We start from the raw sequence: 27890 nt of genomic DNA on the forward strand, positions 1-27890 counted from the left end.
TTTTGTCTGGTTGTTTTGCTCCTTTTTTTTTTCAATATATTTTTAATTCCTGCACTTTAAGCATTTCAAGTGGTGACGCGGAAATACACATCCCTGAAAAATGAAATTAATCTAGTACAATAATTTGTAGCATTATTAGTTAGGAGCTTTTTGCTCACCCCCCTTCACACTTCATAGTGTCCATTTTATAACAAGTCATTTAATCAATTTGTAGCTATGTGGTGAAGACTTGTGCTTCATTTCATGAGTCTTACCAACCGCTGCTTCTTTTTTTTTCGGCCGTTTTCAACGTTTTTATTGCCTTTCGTGTGTCTTTTTTCCGTCCCTGCCCCCGTCACATCGGTAGTTTGTCAATATAAGCGTTATCCTAAGCGTAGTTTTAAGTGCCCGACATAGCAAAGAAGTAAAAAATGAATGAGTTATATTCGCTGTGTGAAGATATAGGAGAAAAGGACAAAATTTTAATTTCGGAAAAATTAAGGAGTATCCTTGACCATTTTCAGAACAAAAATAAATGTTACGTTTCCGAGTTCGTCGTCCTAAGCAGAACCAGATTTTTTAAATCCATTAGCAACTATGGGGAATTCCTGCTCCTGCAGTCATCTTCCCGGGTGATAGGTAATTATGAAAATATTTTGCGCTTGTTACATAAAGCAAGGGTCTACTTAGAATTTGTCAGGTGCTTAGAATTCAGTGAATATAATCCTAGTAAGAACAAAAAATGCGAAGAGGATATTTTAAAGTTCATTAACTATTTGGAGTCAAAGAAGAGAAAATATTACCATCACATATGTGGAACACTGATCAAATTTATCATTACGTCTCTCAAAAAAAGTGATACTCCTACGGATAGCAAACCGGACATTTCCGAACTGGACGAGCAAGCCAATCTGGACAGTTACGAAAAAAGCAGCATTAAAAATGACGAAAAGTTTCATGATTCTACCATAAGTGAAACGCACAAATTGAAGGATAATGCAGATGCGTCGGACAATGAATGTATTGACGAAAAATGCGTGATGGAGCCGTTTGACGAGTTGGAAGAATATGGAGATTACCTATACAACGTCCTGAATCAAATGGACAGTACATCGTGGAAGGATAAAAAATATGAGGAATTTCTAAAAATGATTAGCTTGAATGATGCCATCATAAATGATGAAAATGAAAAGGTAAAGAATTCAGACAGTAGAAGCTTCACAAACATTTCAAAGGTGACGAACAACATTATTCTGTTGCCAAAGTATTTGGAAAATGTAAGGAATTCTATATATAACCATCAGAATAAGTCAATCGCAGAGGTTAAGTCCATGATTGAGCATGCCATGAGTGATAACATAGAAGCTCCCTTGTTTAAAACGGGGAAAATAATAAGCGCAATGCTTCCGTCTCCGGATTATGAAAAGTATTGCTCTAACACAAAATCGGATTTTCTAAACAAACTGGATGATTCATCCATAGTGCAGGACATGGTGTTCAAAATTTTTAACCTCAATAAAAACCCATCAAATAGTACCGCAGCAGTCCCATCAAATGTGTACAGCGTGAATTGTTACGACATTTTTAAAATTATATTAAAAGGGATAAATTATCTTAAAAATGAGAACGACGAGATATATTTGTTTCTTAGACAGCTGCTTAATAAAAGCAAGAAGAACTACTCTCACATGTGCAGCAAAGAAACACCGGAGACACATTTCAACCCATGTGATAAATTGAATTACTCATTTCTGCCATTGCATTTGTACAATAATACTAGTGACATTTGCAGGGAGATATTGAAATATGCCATTTGTAATAAAGACTTGGTTTTCACGCTCAGGATAGTCGACACCTTTTTAACCATAGCGGTGTATGAGAACTCGCTAAAATATTTGGTGCATTTTTTGAACACCCTGGCGGAGTACATTATTATCCCCTACCTGCGATATGAAATAAGTTCGTGTTCCAAAAAGGTTGGTAATAATGATGGAGACCTCATCATTGGCAACAAATCGGAGGAAAAAAAAAAGGATTGCACCGTAGTAGGTGTAGAAAATAGTAATAAAGAATTCTACTCCAGTTACACAAACTTTAACAAGCTAATGTGTAGAATTCCGTTGCACGAATACGAGTCACTGAAACTGTTGGAACTGTTTTCCCTACAGTATCCTATGTTTTTAAAAATAAACAATAATCCACAGAGGTGTCTGAAAGATATCGCCAAGCCATGTGAGTATTCCAGTAACGTTCTGCCCACGTACGGATCATACATATTTCAAGTGGCAGTCTCCTTCGAAATTGACAATTCGATAAAGGTGTTGGATGAACTTGGCTCAAAATGTAAGATAACATTTCAGATGGTGGAAGATGAAGGGAGTGAAAAAAAGAGCACAGATGAAAGTTCGGAGGAAAGTATTAGTAAACAACAGGAGTACAACTTTTTGGAGATTAATTTTCAGCAGAATCATATGTACACCAAATTGATGAAGCCATTTGGTGCAGAATCATTCTCTAAAGAAAAGGAAGAAGTTGAAAGGGAGACTTATGACAAATCAAGTAAAATGTCAAACGGGGGGCATAACGAACAGGACTCTTACCAGCCTAGCAGTATCATTAACAGCGAAGTAACTAGTCATGAGAGGGGGAAGAACCGGACGAAAAATGCGAGTAAACTGATCAATGTGTACGATATTACGAACATGAACACCATCATTTTTGACATACTGATCGATCAAGGATGTTACAGCAATGATGGGAATACTTGCGATTTTCAAAACGATCATGGGAAAATAGTGATTTATTCCAACGGAAGGCATTTACTAACAACAAGTATAAGAAAGAAGAACTCCCTTCTAGATAACAACATACTAATAAATAACAATATAAAGTTGAAAGTGTACACCTCACGCACGTGCTTCTTTGAGTTTCCAAAGGATTGTTGCTGGTCCTCTGCATTCGTCGATGAATTAGTAAACATAAAATTAATCCCAGATATCCATCGAAACTTTCTACTCAGAAACCCGCTTAACATAGTGGAGCTTTACAATAAGGTGTCCATTGCGCTGAATCGATACATGTATCGTTTTTGCGATTGGAATGACGACGACTATAGGAAGATAATGGAAAAAGATACCTCATACACATTATACAACAACATTGATATTTACACCTTTGAGACACTAATTAAGTACACAGAAAATAACAATAAAATTTTGAGGAAGTTGTTCAAATTGGCCAAAGGTTGCGCTGTTCCTGGGGTGGATCTTAGCCCTGATGAGGACCAAGAAAACGACGCCGTTTACCCGAACCCTTACGCAACCTATTGCACGAGTGAAAGCAAAGAATGGGTTGGAATATATAGAGAGTACCTGTACGAATGGAACCAAACATCCGATTCGCAAATCTGCGCCTTGAGCATCTTAAAGCTATATTTAAAAAACAACATGCATGTGCAAAATAACAGGATAGAAAATAATGAGAACTTTCACTCCCTGTCTGAAAGATTGATTACATCCTTTTTGAAAATAATTAAGTTGAAAAGTCCGTTCATAGGAAGGGAAGATTACTGCGTAAACCAATATTATCAAATGGAGGAGTTGGACCTGAATGGGAGTTTATGGCTACTCAGGAAAAATGTCTTTCAAATACTACTAGAGGCGGATAAAATAATTATAAGCAATGTTTTTATGAGGATTCATATAGAAACAATCTTAAAATTGCTCAAGTTCTTTTCCGATAATAACAGCCTTGATTCGCACATAATATTAAAACTGTTAAAATCTCTGGAACATAAGGGCATTTTGGAAATAATGATGAAACGGATGTTAAGTGTCCCATATCACAACTGTTCAAGCGGTTCTTATAGGAAGATGAACTTCAGCTCAACTAATCGATACGTAAACTCTCAAAATATGAATGCGTGTACATCCTCGTCAGCGTCGTCTAATTCGACTGTGTACAACGCTAGCGTGGACAACATAAATGATGCTAATGGAAGCAGAAATAGGGAAGAAAAACGAAAGAAAAGGAAGTATTACGAGGAAAACAAACATGAAATTGAGAGATACGAGAAGAGAAAAAAAAACACTAAGAGCAGGATCATAGAATCCACACATTTTGGAATATTCGTCGAAGAGCTAATGTCTCTTATAAATCATCAAACGAATGATGCAATCAATGTGCCCGTTGTGCAGTACAACGAGGAGAGCGATTTTTTGATGGAAAACAAAGCGTGTGACATTATTCACAAGTTGTGTTGTTTTTATGAAGATGAATGGAAGAATGAGGGCTGTGTAAATTATAGCTACTTTGACTTTTGTGTAAAAATATTGAATCAGATAAAGCACAAGAACAATCATGTGAGTAGTGCTAGTGAAGTGGCCTCTATTTTTTTGCGAGGCATTGTGCTCATGCTGACGACGTACATATTGACCTTAGCAACGGAATATGAAAGTGCAAAAACGTTTTTGTATCAGCCGGTCATTCCGTTCTATAATGTGTACGACGAAATGGCAAGGGAGGGGGAACCTGACGATAGGAAGCACAACTCGAGGATGCAGTTAAGGGATGCTAAATGGGCAGGAGGCGCAATGGAGCAAGTGGAACACTTGGGGGATACTAGCGAGGAAGGCCAAGAGGGGGAATCGGCCAACAGGGACTTGTTGCCAAATGGATCCATCATATCATCCACCTTGGAGAACCATATATTTGACACGTTCAGCAATGACATGGAGGATAGAAGTAGTTGTAACAGTAAGTACTCCAGTTTGTTTAGCCCGAATTCGTCGTTAGACACAGAAAATAAGCATTTCGTAATGTATGCCAAGGGGGAAAGGAAGAAAAAGTCTTGGATTCCCCTAGTGAGCAGCCAAAAACAGGGCCTACTGGATGATGTCATGTCCCATTCGGACGATTCAGGATCGCAAATATATATAAACAAGAACGAATTGTCCGACTTTGTTCAAACCAGTTTGGAGAGCATAAATGATGACAATATGGATGTCACGACAAATCATAGGAAGTCCATTGAATCTCATAATAGCAAGAGTAGGTCCATGCGCCTTTCTGAGTATTATTACAACTCGGACGAGTCTGAAGAGTTCTACATAAGGAAAAATTTGCAAGACTATAACGAAACGAATAGTGACTCGAACAATTTCAAAACACAGCTGAATGGTATAATGTATAAATTTTCCAAAAAGAAAAAGTACATGAAAAATGGGAAGAAGCTTAAGATTCTGAGAAAGAAAATAATGAAATATAAGAATGACTCCAAAAAACTGAATTTTATATTTTCGCTTTTGGAGGAAATATTAAAAATAATGCTAGGTGTGGGGTTACGCGTCCTTTCGAGCATTTCGTATCACTACCTGTACGAAAAGAACGGGATGCACAAATTTATACACATATTTGGGTCTAAGGTGATCCGAAATGACTTTAATGAGAAAACGTCATTTTTAGAGTTGTGTGAAAATATGATTAAGCCGAAGAGTCTGACCCTCTTGCAAGCGTGTAATTTTATAATAAGCGGAATAATACCCTGCCTGGGATACGTCACCAACCTTTTTGTGGATAAGAAAAGTAACAGATATTCCTACATCAAGGAATTGAAAAATTATTTGTCGTTAAAAATGGCCCTGAACATATGGCCCATGTTTTTAAAAATAACATTGCAGGGCCTGTTGACATCTAGACACCTGTCCTACGAAATGTCGGTGTACAAGGACACCTTGCACCCTATTGCCGAGTGTTGCATAAGCATTACAAGTTTGGCCACTCACTTCTTAACCTTCTTTACTGTTATGTCGGACAATGTCAGCAAATATGAAATATACGTGAATATGAGGAAAAGCCTGATAAGTGCGAACCCGTACCCCATACCGCTCATTCTAATCAATGCCGCAAAATACATTCGAATTTCTTCAAAAAGGAACAAGTACTACGAGTTTGAGAAGGCCATAAGGACTATTCTGCTTCAGCTTACAGACTGCTCTGTGTGCGACTATGAGAACTACCTGTTCAATCACTACATAATTCCGGAGAGCATTTCTAGCTTCTTATCGGCTACTAAAATGACTGGTGAGGATGAGATCATCAAGGAAGGATCTCCAAACAGTATGTTAACAAATAGATCCAACAATGAAATTAACATATGTGAGCTTAAGTCTGTGGCCAAGTCTTACATGAGGACGTACAAATCGATGTACGCTGAAGAGGAGGAGGTAATACCTCCGAACAATTTTGAAGGGGAAAATCTTAGCAGGAAGGAGGAAACACAGAAGGCACCCACAGAAAACGAGTCCACCAAAATGTTCAATAAGACAAACATAGAGTTTTTAAAGAGGCTGATGAATAATGACAAGGATGCTGTAAAGTACCTGGGTACATTTTACAACGTGTTCCACAAAAATTTCGAAAGAGCCCAAATAGCCTTTGTTGCGGTGTTTTTGTACCTCATCGGTTATAACCACAGCCAAGCCGGACACATGGACAATGACCCACACAGTGATGTGTGCAGTAGGGAAATAAAGGAAAGTGCTACCCTCATAAGTGAAGCGCTAGAAATGAAGAAAATAACCATTGCGTGTAATTTGGCCAGGCAGGGAGTAATTGACCTGATATCAAAGAGCCAAATACAGCATCAGAAGGGGAGCATCGAATGTAAGGTCTCGTCCAAGTCCAAATGGAGCGAAGAGAAAGCGAACGATAAAAGTATGGAGTTCCTGGAATTATACAACAGGGAGTTGGACCATGTGGATGGAGTGGACCATGCGCATGATGCAGAAGTGGTGGGCGATAGGAAGGGTGCGCTTTATGAAAAGCAGCAAAGCATTAACTCTACCCATAGTGACGAACACAACGAATTTCTATGCAGCAAGCATGTAGGGGAGCATGGACAGCAACCCTCATCAGATGCAGAAGGGGTTGGGTACATTTCATGCAATTTGAAGAAAGAAGAATTAAACTACCTCAACGATGTGTTACCGAATGCTGAGAAGTGCAGCAACAAAAGTAGCGAACTGTCAGCAGTAGATTTAATAAAAAGGAAGAGGGAAAAGCAAATCGATAAGATATTAAAAAAGTGTGAATGGATTATTAATACCTACCCACATGGCTTATGCCCAATAGTTATCAAGGACAATTTGTCACACGAATGGGATGAGCACTTTGTGTTCATGCGACGAAATTCGTATGACATCCCCATTACTGCTAGGAAGATATACTCAGATCGTAGTGACTTGCATATGGTGCAGGAAGCTGCCACCATGCCGACCTTTGCCAGCTCGTTAAAAACAAATGTTTCCTCCCTGAGCTATTTTGATCATATCCTTAGACACCCAAACAATATTGATGATAAACTAGAATGTATACAATTTAGCACGGAAAATATTTTCGGAAAAGGGACGACCAAAAATTTGTGTCTTCTGAAAAGATTGTTAAAAACGTATAAAAGGAATGTTAGTTTGAAGGACTCCAATAATGGAGATGCCAAATCAGACAAGGACAACGGGGATAATACAAAGCAGATAGATATGTACGTTTGTAACACCAAGGCGAGGAATTCCTCCAACAGTTGCCCAAGTTGCGATAGCGCCAACTTTTACAATGATGAGTCGAACTTTTATATGAATTACAACTTCTGTGAAAAGCATAATGATAATTCGAACAACTCTATTATTATGAAATACTGCAATCATGAGAAGAATAATTTGAAGCATGCTGTAGGGGGAGGCTTATGGCAAGATTCTCGGTTGACGAAGAATTATATTTCCCACCACGTCAATGATGTCACAGCAGCAGAAGATCTAAACTCAACCATGGTAAATTGCAAATCTGATTTTTATTTTTTTTCCCTCAAATCATTTGATGAAAATGACTTCATTATCCGAAACGGAAACAACGGTAGCAAGTGGGACTGTAACGCTGGATACGCCACCAAGTACACGAATTCAATGTTGGATTATGAAGACAATCTATCAGAACATAACTTGTCCGGGGTACACAATAAATGTAATGGTCTTTCGAAATCGCAAAAAATGTTCTCAATCCATAAGCAAGATTTTATGAGAGCGTACCATGATGAAATGAAGAACAAGCAGGGGTCTGACAAAAAAAAAGCATTCCCCTCCTGTGACAGTTTTAGAGGTAAGGTCACCCCCGTTAATTCGAAAGAGGTGGACACAGATGTAATTGTAAATGTTAACAGCATCATGGACCAGAGCGTCGACTCAAAGGACTTGTTGCAGTTAAAAGAAATACTAAGCTTTTTAATTAACGACACGGATCTTGATACCGTTTTGAACATCATCAGGATAGAGCAGTTAACCACCCTGTGTCGTTACCTTATCAGTAGGAGCCTAAAGTCAATGCTGTGTGCAGGCATTTTTGGAGGTATAAAAAACCCCATAGTTAACATGAACAAGAATAATAATGTATGCCCAAATAAGCGATCCCAAAAGGGATATAACTCAAATTCGGATGATATTAAAAAGAAGAAGAAGAGTAATTGCAATGAGAAGAGCGTAGATAGAAATGGGTTCTATGCTAGTACAAATTATGACAATGTGGATAATAGTAACAGTGGAAGTGGGAATATCACTGTGGGTAGTAGAAACCAGCAAACTATGTCAGATGGAAAGCGTCGCTTAGTTGAGACAAACATACCAAGCGGAAACAAAAAGGAGAAGGGGATCTCCTTCCACAAAAAGAACAGACGCATCGCTCTATGTGATAATGGCAAAGTAGGGATGCTACGAGACCAAAGGAAGTATAAAAATTTCGAAACAAGTAAGAAGTATAGCAAAGACGACAAGAGGAAGAAGGGGATATTTGAGCAGTGGAGACAGAAATCGTCTAAAAGTATGCAGTGGCCTGTCATACTGGACTTGCTAGTACCGTCCTCCAGCAGAGGTACATACAACGAAGATAACAAAGTAACTTCCAACATAGAGCCGTCTCTCTTCTCGGTTCAAAATTATGGCTGGATGCTGCTGAAATTGTTGCATATTATTACTATAAAGTTTAGGAATGTCTCTCCGTTGAAAAACGTGATCACGCAGATGAATGAAGGAGGCAGGAACGATGGGAGTAGTATTGCCTGTGACGTTCTAAATGTAAAGAACCAATTTTCCAACCACTACTGGTTCACGGAACCAATGGAGCACGCCTTGTCCTTTACCCTGACGGATATCACGAAGAGCACATGTATATGGTACCTAAGGTACAATCGCAAAATGCTGACCAACTCGTCTAGATTTTCACAAATTATAAAAAATTCCATGAACACGCTGTGGATTGAAAGTGTCTTGCGTCTGATAGCTTTGCAAATATGCTTACGAGTCAAGCCCCTAAATGACAGCAGGTATGTAGTCCCCTTCCTGTACCACATGTTGACCATCTGCCAGCCTCTACTCAGAGAAGTGCACATAAACAGTGATAATTTGAAAAAAAAAAACATAGGAGGCAACAGAAGGGCCATTTTTATGGATGGTAATAATTCTCTATTCGAAGTGATGTGTTCTCATTGCCACAAATGCATAACAGGAACTTCTAAAAATGTGAACTCTAAGATTTTTCCCATTGGAAAGAATTTAAAAAATATTAGGAAAATAAACTCCAGCGAAATGACCTACGCCAAGAAAGTTTGCAACACCAGTGAGGAAAACAAAAATGTACAGGACGTAAAGGGATATATACATTCAGAACGTGTACAGAAGAAGCAGATGAAAATCACACAAAAGGTGTTGCGTGTGAGGAACTACAATTCGTCAGAACATGAACACGAACATGAAGTGATATTGGACAATGTAATCACAGGTATTGTTGTGTACCACGCAACGGTTAAGGATGGTGTGCCTGTAAACAAAACAATGATTTTGCAAAATTTGAGTGGTTTTAAAATAAAGAAGGAGTACACGCACGAAAATCAGTATTGGGCGTTGTGCACACAGCAGTATAGCAATTCGCCCCATTACACATTGCCACTAAGAAATGTGAATAAGTCGGTCAAACATACGAACAGAAATATTTTCCAAAACGTAGATGATGAATCGAACTCATGTTACTGGTCTATCAGTGGGGACCCCGTTTATAACATTTACGGTAATGCCAAAACTATATCAGATGTGCAGTTAGAAATATGTGTCAATAAGAATTATGATGCGTCTGTGAGGTCCTTCCTCAAAAAGAACAATTTCGAATTGGAACTTTCTATCAACAACGATGTGAATGACGTGATAAATATTTGGACCAAGAAGAAGGCAATTATTATAAACAAGGAGCTAATAGAATGCACAGATCCGTGTGCCACCAATGTTACGGGAAGTTCATCACGAAAGGAAAAAGCAGTAGATAACGAAAACGAGTTGGTAAAAAATGAACTCCAAAAGGACTCTAACGAGGAGAATCAGTTAATCAACTCAGTGAAGAGAAGAAGCCGATTTGAAAATTACATAAATCGGAATTATGAGTATGCATCAGAACACGTTTGCCAGTGCAGGAAATTCTCCACCGATTATGACCCTCCTAATGATAACAATAATGACTGTTCGTACAAAAGTGTCCAATCTGAAAATTGTAAAACGGGTATAAATACAGGCAGCTATGATCAGAACGATAATTTGAATTATAGGAAGCTAAAATTGATAAGCTGGAATTTGATAAAAACGATCTTGTGGGGTATTTTAGTGTCTGGTGAAAATGCCCACGGGGAAAATTCAGATCAAGTCGTCTCAGAGAGTAGAACAAAATGTGTAAAGAATAATGCAAGTAGTAACATTCCAGAGGACATAACTGAGGAGTACACTTATGGGAATAATTACACCGATTATAAATCTCAGTTTTACTCGCTGCAAAGGAAGAGCCTCATAGAATCCGTTCTAAAAATGATCATGTCTGTTTTGATAAAATTGTGCAACATTGTGAAGCTGTACAATGACTTGACAAAAAATCAGCAGGGTTGTTCCTTCTACATCAGAATAAGTAACACAAAAATATGTAAGCAGCAAGTGAAGGATTGTGAAAAAATGATTACTGATTTTATGTACACCTTGATAAATTGTGTTCAGAATTCTCCAACGGGAGCGGTGACTCTCCTAAGGTGCTTTCTCTTTGGCCAGGATAATCCCACATACCGTTTTAAGAAACTGAATAAGCTCAACATAAATTGCAATTTTTACAGATTGATCACGGAATGTATTAAAAAAGCTCCTAACGATGCAGATGACATCACTGTCTTTTTCAACAACTACTTTGATAAAAAGATTGTAAAAATGTATGGAATAGATCAGGAAAATAATTCCATGAATCAGCAGGTTAGAAAGATCAAAACGACGACCGTTGCCCGAGTGAAAGGAAGCTCTACCAATGCGACCTACAACAGCGTGGCTACATCACCAAAAGAGAATCTCAACCATGGAAGCTCCATAAGGCATAAAGGGACGAATATGAAAATGTCTAATTTTTTCTTTAAAAATTATGACACGAATGTGATGAGAAATTATAAGCAGAGTAAGATACACGGGTTCTTTCTTCTGAGATGTTTGCCCCCCATTAAGATGTTCCCCAAGCAGTTGATCCTACAGGAAACGAAAAAGTTGTTCCATAGCGAGGTGAGTTTTTCCAACGACAGTAGTACCGAATCGACACCTAAGGAATATGAAGATAGAAAAGGAGTCAATAGTGCAAATGAAGCATGCCAAAATGATGAGTTACCCATAAATACAAATTCAAAGGAGAACATTTCTGTCAATTATCAGATGGATATAAATACGGCCAATAATGAAGGAAACTCCCAATGTAACAGCATCAATGATATATTAGGATTGATACCGAGGGTATCGTACCGTAATCACCCCTTTGATGAATTACCCCAATCTGAGTTTTTCATGTCGAGTAGACCGTCAGACGATTTTGAAGCGAATATGGAAGGAAGAGTTCTGAGAGTGTTGCGTGGGTTAAATTTAGGAGGTGTCGTTTTATGCCTAGCACCATTGACATTCCCTGCTTTGAATATTGGTCCGCACGAAGTAAACGATATAATCAATTTTCGTATTCAGACGAGAGGCCGCTTCGGAGTGACCGTTGCCCCAGCAGAATGTGTTTTGTCGAACGTGTCCGAAGTATTTGACAGAAATGACGTAGTTGGATTTCGCACAAGTATGTGTCCTCCGTTTAGACACGACGTTTTTGCTGCCAATGTGCAATATGAGCTAGGCGATTTATTGAGCGTAAAATTTAATGTAGAAGATCAGCAGAATCAAAAATGCTTAAGAACAGAACTAATGGTCTCAGGGGTTAGCATCGGATCCGTCCTTGAAGTGCTATTCGAAGCAGATTCACAAATGGAATTTGAAAGGAGAATGAACTTAATATTTATTTTTCAAGATCCCATGACCATTGTTTATGAGGGACCAACCTTTACCATGGAGTACGTAGACCCCAACACTAACAAGTCCAGAAATGCTAGAAATGAAAAGGAAAATTTGGATGAGGAGTATCTGAACGAATTTTATGCCATTGGTGGCCATAACAAGAAAAACATAAAAAAGCAGTTAAAAAAGATAAAACTAAAAAAGAAAGAGTTTTACGAATCCGTGAAACTGTATCAGTCCATTCTTGATTCAGAAAATGAAATATTGAAGGATTTGAAGCATGAAGTTATAATAAGAATGAATACAACGTTGACTAGTGTAGCAGAATATTTGAGAAAAAATTCATCAGATTATTTATTTATGGACCAGGTGCAAGGGGAAAACATTTCACGCGTTAGAAATTTGGGAAACATTCCCCATTTGAACAAAGCGAAAAACCCTAAGTGGACACTTCTAAACACTCAATCGTGTGAGGTAGTGAGAAGTAAGGGTCCTGGTAGCCTTGGTAAGGATAGACCACTCCTGGATAAGAGCACAAAAAAATATGTGCATAAAAAAACGCAGAATTCTGTATGCAGCAGCACGGGAGGAGAAAAATATGTAGCGAGGGAATGTAATGGTGCAAAGAATGATATGAAGGAGGAATTCACCTTGTCCGATCAAAACACTTTTAACATAATTAATTTTAGCGAAAAACCAAATGGCGCAGACAATATAAATAACGATGTGAAGTCTAATGAATTACGCAACCGTGCCACTGAGATTGACAAATTAGTGAAGCAGAAGAGTGACCAGACGTATGTCGCGAATCAAAATTCGTCCTTCTACGTAAATGTGTACAACAAAAAGGGAAAAGCAGTGTTAGATATAAACAAGTGCATCAGAGAAGTTTTGTCCATCATATGCGTCTTAGGATTAAATGTAAGCCCAGAAGAGAAAAAAAAATTTGAGGATAAGAATCAGGATGGGAAAAATTCCTCCATTGATGAACTTCCCTGGTTGTCAAGCTTATCCGAGTTGAAAAATTCAGTAGCTTACAGTTTGGACAGAAAATGCATCGAGCTGTTTTTCTGCAATTTGGTAGACATCATCTGCAGTGATGTTTTCCTCCAAGCCATATTTAATTTTGTTACGAAGAAATTGCACAAAAAAGGGGGGGTGACCGTGAGCAAGGTGAAGCACAGCACAAATGGGGGAAAGAACAACAAAAAGGTTAAGAAGAGGTTTAAAAATTTAAGCGAGTTTGAGTCTAAAAAGGTTATTGAAACAGCGGATGATTCATACAACCAGAATATGGTGAACAATGAGAACAGCAACAACAGCACAAATACGTTAAATGAGATCAATATAAACAATTGTGGTTGTGTGGACAATAGTGTAACCTCAGGAAATGGTAACAGCAATAATGATAACTCTTTAATGAATTCAATTTTTATTGAAGAAAATGGATCGTTAGAAGAACATGAAGAAAATCAGTTAGTTAATGACAACCAGGAAATCTTTATCAGCAAGGACAAGCTGTTAGACAGAAATTTGAACAAGAAGGGTTCTGATTTTAAAAATATTTCCTTTGCAGATAAGGTTAGAAAAAATGGCTTTTTCGAATATAGTCTGTGTTTGATTGGAACAAAAGCAATTATGTGTTGCTGCATTTTGTTGCGAACTCTTCTGGAGATGAATTCCGATGGGTTCTATCAACCCAATGAGAATGTGTACGGGTCTTTTAAGAAGCTTTTAAGCTTTATTAAGGTATTCTTCTTCGTGGATATTGGCATCAGTGATGCGCTGATACTGCATTTTGCGAGGACGAACTCTGTGAAGGTAGATTACCTATTTGGATACGGCAAGGGGGAAGATTCTCAAAAGGGAGGTAACCAAAATGATGAAGCAGAGAACATCACTTGTAAACCTGCCGGTGCCATCGCCTCCTCCTTCGTCGGCACCTTCATGAACAAGGCAGAGAGTGAAAACTGTGGATTATGTTCCGACGACGCGAAAGACGCTTATTTTTTGACCCCCCATGCCCCCGAAGGAAGGAGCAGTGTTGACAATGAAGTTAACACAAACGAACAAGTGAACTTGTTAGAAATTCTATCCATTTGCGGAATTCCATCGGACTTTTTCCAATATTTTAATATAAAAACTCCAGCAATTAAAAACCAGCAGGTGATAACACAGAATGATACCTTCGATTTGTGGATCTACATCATGAATCTCTTAGCTTGTTTCAATAGCCAAAGTAGATATTCCTTATGTTTTCCCCAGAATGTTGGTGAGCTAAATAATGGTGGTGTGAAGAATGCGCTTTTCGATTTTGAGTATTCCACTTCGAGTTTCTCCAACAAGATAGTACGAAAGACGGCGAAGTTTTTTGCAGCGTGGGTGTTAAAAAAGTATCTAATAGATTTAAGCTGCGTTATGGCATCCTTATTGCCAAAATTGTTTATGGATGAGCTGAAGGAAAGCTTGGTAAGAATAAATGAAGGCGCGAAGGTGGGGGAACACTTATCCGGCATCAACAACGCCTGCGTGGATCTCACTACAGGAGGTCCCATTCCGTGCAATAATAATACCATTGTCAAAGAGACAAATGTGAAGAAAAGGAGGAGTAAGAAAAATGAAATAGTTGCTAAAGAATATGGGGCAGACAAAACCAACATCATGTTCAACAACGCATCAAATGGCAGAGTGTACGATGCGTTTGGCGATAAAATGGAGGGGGAAGATAGCAAGCATGGCTTTGGTTACGACCCTGCTGATGGAAAGAAGAATGGCACTCTGTCGACGGATGACGATGGCTACTATACGCAGGATGATAGGGACGAAAATTTGAACATAAGTACGCTACACAACAACGTTGAGAGGGGAAGCAGTAAAGGAAGCGAAAGAAGAAACAAAATAAATAACATATCTGTGCTGATGAGTGGCGCATTGAAGAATAAGGAGGAGATGCTAAACATATTTAGCGTCATGTACCTCTTCCGCATATGCATTTATTACCTAAGTAGAAGCAAAGATTTTAGGAAAGAGGATTATTGGCAAGAATACCAAGGGCAGATTAGAAATTCGAAGATGAAACAAAATGTATATAAATTGCTTAACGAGAAGAGTTGCAAATGTTCCCTCCTGTTCGGATGGCAAAGGATATTCTACCAGTGTGTAATTACTTGGGATGATAAACAGTTAGTAGATCAGCTGCTCCTTATAATTCAGTCCGAATTGATATACCATTTAGTGGGTTCTATTGCTCAGAGTGTATCTCAAAAGAGAGTGAAGGTGGACATGTTCTATGCCCTTTCTCCTTCAGTTCACGTTGCGCACTGGATGTTGGATACATTTGTTAGACATCCTCTATGTCCATCGAGAGTAAGATCTTGTTGTGTTACTCCCTTGGCAGTTTCCTCCCTCTTCGGATTAATTATGAACGGAAATAGACTACCTACCTTTATTGGTATAGATGCGTGCAGACTGGTGTACTGGTCTTGTGTAGTGTATATATTACAAAATAGTCGGAGCCATAAAAGGTATAAGAAATTGCAGGACATGGATATGATAACGCATTTTAGCGTTGAAATTGAGACAATGGTCGATGATTACGATTTGAAAGGTAACACTTATAAGAATACTTGGGAAAGGAAACACGAAAGATACAACACTGTTGAGGAGAAGTACCAACGTGTGAAGTGCAACTACCACGCATTCTTGTCTTACATTTTCAACTGTGTGCACATTTGTGGGTCCTCCCTTTTTAACCAAATTTTGAACTTGGATAAGGGCATCAATTACAAAAGTGGAAATTGTAATAAGAACAAGCCCATCGACATCAGCAACAACAATGTTAGAAATAATAACGAGCACGTAAACAATATTATAGACAACCTAAATAACAACATCAGTGATATCCTCACCTGCATACAGAACTCCGCGAACAACAGGATGGTAAATAATAACTTTAACGGAATCAGCAGTGTTAGTAATGAAACGATCTACAATTTGAATATAACAAATAGAGCCAGTCCGAACATGTCGTCCAACAATGTGAATAATAACAGCCTGCAGGAGAATACCGAAACGGTTAATTCATGTAATAATGGAAACGCATCTACAGGTCCCAACACACTATATATAAACAGTACTGTTGCTAGTACCAAGAATGAGAAGAAGACAACTCACAATTTTGCCACTTTTGATATCTTCGACAATAAGGAGAAAAGCACATACAGCCCTCTTAAGATTAACGCAGCTTTGCTTATACACTACTTCGCTTGTGCTGCGTACTACATTAAGAAGGTCGATATGTGTAATAACATGAATTACCTCGATGAGCATGTGCATACCAATTTTAAGCAGTACTGTCTGTACCTATACGTGGTGGATCACGTGTCAAAAATGTATGCTAAGAGCGTGAGACGAAGCGGCAGACAAAGAGGACTTCCCAAAATGGATGAATTGAACCTTGGAGTACCGTCTTCCCCTGCGGATGGCTTGAAAAAAAAACCAAATGAAAGTTCGCAAGATTTGTGCGATTTTGAGCTGAAAAAAGGGGCCAAAAGTTGTTCCTTCCATAGTAAGGAGGAGGAGGAACCGAAAAAAAAGGCTAGTACAATAAAAGGGGACAAGAACAAGCACCTATTCTTTGCTGAGAATAACAAAATTATGAATACAATGCAGAGAAAAGACATTCTGGATGATTCCTACGAGGGCAACTACCCCGAAATGTTCGTCGACAATGTGCTGCAGTTAAGCAAGAAAGTGTGTGCAAATGTCATAATTGATATTAATGAAAAAATACACCACATATGTTCACCCAATGCAGATGTGGTTAAGCTGAAAATAAAGGACATGTTCCCTATACCTAAGGAAAAAACAGAGCGCTTTGCGCCAGGGGGGAAATACCCGCACAACTACCACCATTCGCACAAAGAGGCCATTACTGGAAACGACAATCACAATGTAGATCGAATCATGCATTTACTGCAAAGGGAAAAGGAAGAACTTAGGTATGTCACCAGAAAAGCGATTGAATACCCTTCTATAGTGTTCAGCGCAGACAATGATTTTCACTACGTGCTACAAGAAATTAAGCATAACAAGGTTCAAGAATTTTTGTTGCTCGAATCTAAATCGTTAAATGCGGATTTAGACCTGGAAAAGGTTGAAAAGGTTAATTTGGGTTCCCATATAGAACTAGTTGATTTGTGTAACTTGCAACAGGCTTTCATTTTAATGGGAGATTCCGAAATATACTCAGGTGCACATAATTCATCCTTTAGCATTTCTCTTGGTGTATCGAATAAACAGAAAGGTGCCGTGCAACGACTTAGCGATTTGGTACACATAGAAGTGGGGCTGCTAAATGTGAGTGTCAATTACGATTCAGGAAAAAAAGACACGTCGCAGTCGCACAGCCTATATGAACCGAACGTGGACGAATTCAAAAGGTACAGAAATTGCAAGATGTCAGTTAATAGAGATTTTCACAAAAATAGCAACAGTCCTAATTCTCACATACTTACGGAGAATATGCTCATTAGCTATAGCAATTACGCACAACACGATGAGGACGAAGAAAAAATATTAAAGTATGCGTCCTTCCTACCAAAGAGTGTGGAGAAAAAGGTGTATGCGAAAAGGGCAAATCCAAATGAGTGCAGTGGTGCCCATAAAGCAGATTCGCGCCACGCAAAGACGACTAAACAGATTAGGAAGAATCATTTGAGCTATTCCGCAGTGAACAAAAGAGTAACTGGCAGTAAGAGGTTTTCCATAAACAACTCTGAAAAGGCAGATGGAAATGCCAATTATGACAAGTATATGACGTCCGATACGTGCAACGACGTGTCGTACTCGAAGACGCTATCCGAGATGAGCGCCATAAATTCAAATGATGAATATAATAGAGTGAACAGTTCTGTCACGCTGAATATAGCGGACGGGACGGTGAAGAGCATGGGGTTATTTTTCGACGGCGGTGTTGAAAATGTCAAGCCATTAATGATAAATAAAGTATCCTCCGCGGATAAAGTTGTTCTAAAAGTGAAGGTCATTGGGAAGCAAATTCTGTGGTTCTCGAATGACACGCTAGTTTTTCGAAAAGAGTTCAGTATGCAAATGACCAATTTTGTACCACTCATCAAGGTAACACCCATGGTGTCACATAACACATTAGACGGATTTCAGGATAGTAATTTTGGCAGCTCCTCAATTCACATGAAATTTATTGACACGAATGAAAAGATATTCGCATCGCCTCTGACCAACTTTTATTTTAAATTCGAAAATGTACATAAAATGAAATATGGGAATAACTGCACGACGAATATGAATAAGAATTGGAACGGAAGCCTATGGAAGCGCACGTGTTTCGTCCTCACAGATGCCGCCTGGGCAAGTAAATCCTCAACCAAAGTAGTGAAGAAGAGTAAAATGCCTCTAATAATAGCGCAACCGGATAATGAAATACTAATACAATATTATAATTCCAGGTCTAATCACTTATACCCCGGTGACCCCTTTTCCAACACGTTATTCTTAACTCCCAATGTGCAAATAAAAAGCGAGCCGGTAAACTTTGCCAATGTTATGCAGTGCAAAATTGTGCAGGGGGATAACTGGAATTTTCTAACCCTAGAAAATGTCAAAACTGTACGAAGCGTACCAGTCATAAATTACTACGGCGTTACCAACTCATATAAACAATCAGAAATGCACAAAATTGACTTAGATGCATTGAACAATTGCGAGCAGAAAAATGCCAAGGATATGCCGAGCATCCAAAATATAACCAATATACACAAAACGTACGCGAAGATTCTAGAAACAAGCACAAAGAAAGACATGGACAAGGAAAGCTCTAACATGATTATGAAGGGGGAGCTCAACGTACACAACCATTTAAATAGGCTGTGCAAAAATGAAGATATAGCAATGAATGCCAAGAACAATTTCGACATTACACATAACTATTCCAAGACAAATAAGAGCAGGAGCAATGAAAGGAAGAAGAAAATTTTAAATGCGAACTACTACGATTTAAGTGATGTGAATAGAACCCATTACACTTCGTACTACAACGAATTGATCCCAGAACATAGTGGCCGCAATTTTATGCACAGCAACTATATCCATGATTATTTCACCACTAGCAATGACGCTAATGTGCACATAAAATATAGGCTTCATAATTTCCACAAAATAAAAAAAGACTACTCGTATAATGTAAAGTACAGCTCCATACAAGAAATTAACGACACTGCTACGCAAGGGAAGGCCAAGTACATTTTGGATGAAAAAAAACAGAGTGTAAACGACTCACATAGGAGGAAGAAATATATCAATAGTAACAAAATATTTTGCAAGGAAGATCATACAAATGATAACAGCTATTCATTCATAAGTAATACGCAGGACCCATGTGGCACCCTGATTGAGGACAAAGCGGTCAGCAATATGTACTCTCCCAAGCAGGACAAGAATAACGATCTGAACGATGTAGAGGATTACTACAATTATAGGGAGCACGGGGATGAATCGAGCAACTGTTCTATGTATTACATGGGATGCAAGGAGTTCAAATTGTGTGTCGATTCGTACGAAGCGCTGTTCCCTGCGAAGCATTTTATTTTCAACTGCACGGTCAACTTTGAAGAATGTGATAACAGGCACAGTGCTAATGAGTTGAAAAATTCGGTGGGAATTTTATGGGGAGGTTACCGTTGGTTATGGACAAGCAATGGAAAATTTATATGCCCACTGAAACTACCCCTCTGTGTGTCTGAATTTCCATCAGAAAAAATTGAAGAGTGTGAAATGGAAGTTGCCACATTTAAATCGAACGATAATTTATGTGTAGAATTTGAACCGCACCTCCAAAGCCTCTTGTTTTACAAAAATGGAAAATATGAATTTGGATTTAAATTTGACACCTTTTATAATTATAGAAACGTTGGCGGTAGTAACTGGTCATATGAAAAGATTAAGGAAGCAACAAGGGAAGCTGGTCGAAATGAGTCCAAGTATTCTTACTCGAGCAGCATCAGCAACGGTAATGTGAACGATTTTGGTGCTACCAAAGATGAAGACGTCAACAAGTATCGAAGTAGTACTAATGAGAAAGGCTCCTTACCGAAGGATACACATAAAATTCAGAAGAAGCAAGACATGAGGAATTTTGATAAAGAAGTGGACACGACGCAGGGGTACATGAACAGTCATTTCAGCCCTAGTCATAACACCAGGGCGAGTAACCTGTGCGCACACTCCATCTCTAACGAGCATAAGTGCAGCAAAAGGGTTAGTGGCACAAATAATATGAAGAGTAAGGAAAAAAGAATGAATAAGGACACAAACAGCAATAATGGAAACCACCAAGAGGATGTTACGGAAGATAGCGAGAATAAAACACTGATGAGGATAAAAAACCACGTCAATATGATCAAATTATACAACTCTCTATTGCTAAATGATTGTGATAATGTTTCTTCCATTTTAATGTATAACCCAGAGTTGTTAGCAAAATCAGATGAAACCAAGCAGGAGGTATCTTTTGAGCATTATGAAATAAATCAAGAAGATTTTCCATGCGAACTTGTATCGTCTATGAAGAATATTATTTACGAGAAAGATTTAACCCCGCTCATGTTGGCTTGCAGAATTGGATGTGAAGAATGTGTACAGAAAATAATAGACATAGGAAAAGTGAACCCTAATAAAGCCTGTCATAAAGTGGAAAAAGAAACCCCCCTGATGGTTGCTGCACAGTATGGATACAGTCGACTAGTGAGCATGTTAGTCTGTGTATATGGTGTGCAGATAAATAAGAAGGATGCCAAAGGGAACACAGCGTTGCATAGAGTGTTACTTAACCCGTGCCCAGATGAGAGAAAGAAAGACCATACCTACAAGATGGTGCAGCTGCTACTCAAATTAGGGGCCGATACCAGTTTGTTGAACAAAAAAGGGTTATCTGTGGAAGACTTGGTACAAAAAAATTTAATTAAAAATAAAAAAGTAGAAGCTATTTTAAAAATGTGGATAAAGTTATCGCTTAAGAGTAAGACAAAGGACAAGAGGAATTATATCAACAAGGACCTCATCCCCGGTTTGCTTTCCAACTGTTCCGTAGTCGTGGGCTTCCCCATATGTTTAAATAACTCCAGTAATAGCTACTCCTCCGTGAAGATAAACTCCTTCGTCATTGGGGGAGAAGAGTTAGTTACTGCTATGAGTTACAAAAAACAGGCCGGCAGCTGCGACGATGAGGTGGACTATGGCCATTATAAACAGAACAATAATGAATGGACAGGCAGAAGGACAGACGAAGAATATTACAGCTGCGATAACTCCTCCAAACATATGTCCATATCGAACTTTTGTACTGTAGATGGTAAAGTGGATGAGAAGGGCGAAAAGGAGGAGAAGAAGAAAGACCTGTCAAAGGCAAATCACTGTTTAAAAGACGCATCCGCCATGGAGCAAGTGAACAACACGAGTGATAATTCATTGGAAAACATAAACTACGGCACACAGCTGAACAACTGTTCAAGAAGGAAACCAATTGGTAGATTCAAAAACACGGATAACGCACACTTTATGGGACCAACGAACAGCTCGGACCCTATAGACAAGAAGAGGAAGAAGCCAATCAGTTATAAGGTCGACATGAATTCGATATATGAGCGGTTTGAAAGCAAGGGAAGCAGCGACAGCGTACACACGAACCATTTCCCCTCCATGGGCGAAGGCACGGTCAGTTCGCAAAAGGAGAACCTGAGCGATATAGTCATGTGCGAAAATGATGCCAAAAATTATGAGGATAATGAAAACTGTGGTGATAACAAGTGTGATGGTAGCCAAAACGATGGTGAAAGCATCGTCACGATAAGTAGAAACAAATTAAAGCGAAAAACGGTGTGCGACAAGCAGAGCGCGAATGGCCAGTTCACATCCGTGGAGGAAGAAAACAGCGAAGACGAGCTAGAGCGTTATAGCCAAGGTGATCCGTACAGATCGTCAAGGCCGGGAAAACTGTGCAAAGAGCAGAATGACATCCTGAACCATTTGATTATTCATTCTCCAGGTGATGGTAAGTATGACGATACCGACGTGGAGTTCATGTTGGACGAAGAAGAGAAGCTAATGAAAAATCGCATCACACAGCAGGAGGCGAGAAGTAAGGAAGACCTTCTCCACGAAGATTTTAACTGCAAAGGAAAGAATATCAAAAAAAAATGTTTCGTATTTTCCAGTACGAGGAAAAATATGTTCAACTATCAAGATCTGCAAGGAAGTCTAATCGAATTTATTAACAAGTCAGGTGTTTTCTCGGATATATTTAAAAATAATGGATACTTGGATGCTACGAGTATCCCTAAATTTGATGAACTCAAAAATACACTAATGCAAATTAAGAGTGAGGAGGATATATTTAGAGGGTTTCACAATTTTCTGGAATTATTTGACTATTTCTACATGGACGACAGATTAAAGTGTTTTATGAATATCGACTTGAAGAAAAATTTAAAAAGCTGCCACACTCTCCTGGACTTAGGATATATTCTTCTCAAAGTAGACAGCTTCGCTAGCATTTTTAACAGCTTCAAGTTGAAGTGGAACATGAGTACGCATGATGAATGGAAGAAGAAGCTACTAAAGGGACTTGGCATTTTTAACGAATTTTATGATATAAAATGGGTGACAGATTCGTATACAATTTATAGGTACGAAGAAGACATGATAGAATCAGCTTCCCTCGTAGATAAGGTGCTACAGAATGGAAACAACTTGCTGTTCTATAGTAGCCTCATGAATATCATCGATGAGAAAAAGTCTTTCTTAAGAAATGGAATGTATGATGCGCATTTGTTTAGTGACATTTTTAAAAATATTGATTTGGAAAATTTAAACAGAGATGCTTTACTGTATGACTTTTGTACGAACAAAAATATGCTGAAGGAGTACCTGTTCCATGAGAATAACAGGAGGCTAATGTGCAACAATGACTCTAGCGATGTGGCAGAAAAGTATAAGAATTATATAAACGAGTGTTTTGTCAATGGAGGTAACATGAAAGGGTACGAGGATCACTACTCGGCGTACGATACTGTGGAGGAACCCAATGTGTCGAAGGAAAGGAAGTCCAGAAAGTACCACACTTATGATAGATCCTCCTACAGGGTCAGCTCCAAGCAGTACATCCCGCTGTTCAAAATTTCTAACGACATTTATAACAGCGTGAATGATTCCTGCAAGGCGGGTAATCCTTCGGAGTTCACTCCGAGTGGGGCTGCGAACGCTGCGGCAAGCACAACTACTAACGCTATCGCTGTCAACACCACCGGTAGAGCCCAACACAATGAGAGCGCCGGGAGGGAACAAATAACCCCAGAGGATCCGCCGTGTAGCAGCGCGTCCAACTATTTCCACAGTGGCAGTAACAACAAAAATGAATTCATGCACAGCGGAGAAGACATGAGCGCGCATCATAGCTTGACAAAACAAAGCTCAATGAGTTCTATCAAATTAGACATAGACGGAGATAATAATCATCACGTAAGTAACAATAATGCAACGTGTAATAGGAAGAAAAGCCATTTCCTGTGTGGGAAGCAACTCAGAAATGCCCTCTTCATGTTACAGGGCAATTGCGAAGAGGATAGTAATAATGGAAATGCTTTGAAGCAGCATCTTCCATATGAAGCTTTCAATATGTACGGTCATAAGAATGGGAACAATACGAATGATTTCATCACCGAGGAGGACCCAGAAAATTCCATCCACTGCCAGTTTAGTAACAACAAAAATGACATGGGAAAAAATTATATTGATGAAAATAATCACTTTAACAAAATAAACAACAAATATGATAAGAATAGAAAACGTTCTATGCTGAATAGCGTTTCGAGGAAACATAACTGGAACAGCCCTCCCACTGCGTCTGATCATTATTATAAGAAGCATTATTTGCATGGAAGTTTCCTCCCTGATGGATATAATGATGAAAAGGACAATGTGGATGATGCATATGACCTGATGTGTGAGTTGCAATTTATTTCCAAGCCATGCGACAATGATATCATAAGAGAAAAATGCAACAAAATTTGGCCACACACACTTGACACCTATGTCCTACATATATACGACTTGATAAGTAGTTACATGGACTCTTCAGAAAAAATAAGTTTATTTGTATACCACGCATTTGATATGGAAAAAATAAAAAAAAAGCTCCCAAGTAAAAATTCTCAATTGTGGAAAAGAATAAACATGTCCTTGGATGACTTCATTGAGGAAATAAAAAAGGTTCATAATTTCACCATGAGAATTGTATACCAAAGTAATTACAAAATATATGGAATGTTTCCTCCAAACTTTAAAAAATATTTTGTGCTTTCTGATGAATGTCTAAGATATATAGCAAAAAATAAAATGGTTATGACTGTAGATTATTACAAAAGCAACGTGTACGAAAAGAATAAGCACCTGTTCTTGAAAATTATTCAGGACCGTATCACTTTGTTAAATAAGTTTAATACATACTTTGAGAATTGCCTTCCTATTACGGCTGTATTATTTAACAAACCAGTTATTCATCTAGAGGAGCATGGATTGCGAACGTTGGAATGTCCTCTATGTTTCTTCGCGGACGGGGATAAGTTTCTACCGTGGAGCACCATGATGGTCAAAAATGGAAGTACGCACAGGGGAAGCGGTTGCTTAATGTCCCATGTGAGAATTGACACGGACAGCAGTGGGGGCAGGAATGCCTCTGAGGCGATTGATCGTGTCGGAAGTGATAGTGTAATAAGTGGCAACCCGTGTGCGAGTTCGCGTAGGAGAAAGGACGTTTATGAAAATCCCTCCGGACAGAACGACCAGGGTGACTCCAAACAGGGCATTGCTAATACAGCGCCAAAAGTGGAACAAGATGGAAAAGACAAATGGAACAATTTGGCCAATGCCGAGCCCGAGAAAAACGATCATAACAGCTATGCCACGGAGAGAAATAATTCCATCATAGAGGAAGGAGGATTAATGTACAAAAATGGCTTACCGCACAGAAAAGGCGAGTGCAGACATATTAGCATGGAGAATGAGTTTATTAGATCCAATTCGGAAAATGTGCATACGGGTAACCCAAATGGAAATTTCTCTGCTTGTGGGGAGAGCGACAAGGAAACTCAGGAGGACTCATTGGTAGACTGCATAAGACACTGTAAAAATGGGTACACTTCCAGTAAAATGGTTTTAGCGATGGGCTCTTCGGACCTGCCCGTGCAACTGTCTTCCTACCTGTTTGTTAAGAAGTTGCTTAAACATGATACTTCCTTAAAATTGTGGAAGGAGTGTTTGAAAAATATTACCTCGTCCAACTCGGAGAAATCTAATTTAACCCTCAGAATAGACAGAGGAATGGCTGCAACAGCAAAAAATATTGCTCACACGATGTGGTACCAAAGCACATACTCCTTGCTAAACATAGACACACATAAACTGAGAGGAAAGCCAAGGGATAGACCTTTCATGGTGGTATTTGTAGGAGAAGGAGCAACCGATTTTGGAGGCCCTTTTCATGAATTTTTGTCTTCCATTTCGAGAGAAGTTATGGGCAAATTGTCCGATTCCCCTGATAAAAGTTTACCCATGTTTCCTCTGTGCATTCCATGCCCTAATTACACCCAAGCTATGGGAGGACGCCAAGATACCGTTATCATTAACCCTAAAATTAATTCGTACAATGTTAAAGAATCTGATTATGTTGGCGAAATAGACATCATTGATAATTTGGAAAGCTTCAGATGGCAGATACTCCACATATACAATTCGATACGAAATATTAAGAAGAAATTACAAAAGTCGCAGAATAGTATGTACCAGGGGGGTTATTATAAAGCCAAGGAAGGAAATGACTCTTTGGATGAGGAGGAAGGACAAAATGGGGAAGATCAGGGCGTGCATGATGAGGACTCCTCGGGAGGTAACAAAGAGGCTGCAGAAAAATTGACGCATAAAAATGGAAGCAATCACAGGAATAAGAATAAGAGTACCCGAAGTGGTAATGTAAATACAAGTGGGACAATGGGAAAGGGCGCTTCACCACACAAGGAAGGAAATGAAAAGGAGAATAGCCATGTTGACAATTACGATTGTATGGAGTCTGCAGGAAGGGAGGCAGAAAATGCTAGCAGCAGTAGAAGTGGCAGTCAAGAGGGAAAAGACAACAACGCGGGTGAGGAACTCCCTGGAGATATGCTTCCTGTACATGGGGAAGACAAGGTAGCTAATGGGGGCTTGAAGAACACTAACAAAATGTACCTCTTTGGTAGCAAAAAATCTGTTACATTCGAAAAAATAGAGCAAGAAAATAAGATGGATTTCCATGAGGATAACAAATTCGACCGCAGTGGCTCATACGAAAGTTGTGGCTACGACAGCGACGTGCTTGAAATTGTGAACAACATATCACTCAAAACGAGACATGATTTCTTAAGCAAAATATTAAATAAGAAAAAAAACGAAACGGACGAAAAAATCGTATGTAACGACATGGACCAGAAAAATGTTCACGCTGATAGTTTCAAAAAAAATAGCAAAAAAAACAAAAAATTTAATGATTTAAAGAAAAGTCATATGAACATGGAGTATGATGAGAAAACTACAAGAGCAATGGAATTAGCCATGTATGAATCCCTAGGTCGAATTATGGGGATGTGCATATGCATAGCGTCAGCTTTAAACATATGTTTCAATCCAATAATTTGGAAGAAGATATGTGGAGCTCCACTAGAATTGCAAGACTTGTGCGATTACGATTTTGTCGCTGTGGAAATGCTCAAAACGTTGAAAATGGTAAACTGCGAAAGGTCCAGTGGATGGAACATGGAATTAAAACAATCCCTAGGAGATATCACTTTCATAACGGAAGACTCCGGAGGAAATTCTATTGAGTTGATAAGAAATGGAGCCAACATACCGATCAATTTTGATAACTTGGAATTGTTTATCCGATTAATGACTAGATGCAAAATGAATGAATCATCCAGAGGGTTGAGATATTTACTTAAAGGATTCAGCTCCGTGATTCCTTTGGGTCGACTGAGGTTGTTATACGAGTTTACACATGTGGAGCATATGGTTTGTGGTGAAAGAGAAATAAACCTTGATGTCTTAAAAGCACATACTTGGTCCAATGATTTGAAAATAAAGGACAAACTGTTTGCAGTACTGGAAGAATTCACGAATGAGCAGTTACAATCATTCCTCCGATTTGTTTCAGGCCGATCAAGGCTTCCCACGACAAAGAATGATTGGTATATGATCATAGATGTTGACAACCCTAACCTCAGTATCAGCCAAACTGACCAAAGATTACCCACGGCCGTTACGTGTGGATTCCGCTTGTTGTTGCCTCAGTACTCCAGCTTGGAAATTCTCAAGGAGAGGCTCCTATACGCGATTAAAAACTGCACAGCCATTGACTTGGACGCCTACGTGGTGCACGACCAGATGCAGCTCATGTACGGGGAGTGACGCGCGGGT

At 38.9% G+C, this 27890-nt stretch overlaps 1 protein-coding gene across 1 annotated transcript; it reads left to right on the forward strand.

Moving 5' to 3' along the window:
• Positions 1 to 410: 410 nt before the first annotated feature.
• AK88_05171 (uncharacterized protein) lies at positions 411 to 27881 on the forward strand (the record flags this gene model as incomplete). The annotated part of the gene is made up of 1 exon (XM_012482773.1): positions 411 to 27881. The coding sequence occupies one exon, from the start codon at positions 411 to 413 to the stop codon at positions 27879 to 27881; it is 27471 nt and encodes a 9156-aa protein (XP_012338196.1).
• Between the last annotated feature and the right edge of the window lie 9 nt (positions 27882 to 27890).

The sequence above is a fragment of the Plasmodium fragile genome (assembly GCF_000956335.1).
Source record: "Plasmodium fragile strain nilgiri unplaced genomic scaffold supercont1.99, whole genome shotgun sequence".
Classification (NCBI taxonomy): domain Eukaryota; phylum Apicomplexa; class Aconoidasida; order Haemosporida; family Plasmodiidae; genus Plasmodium; species Plasmodium fragile.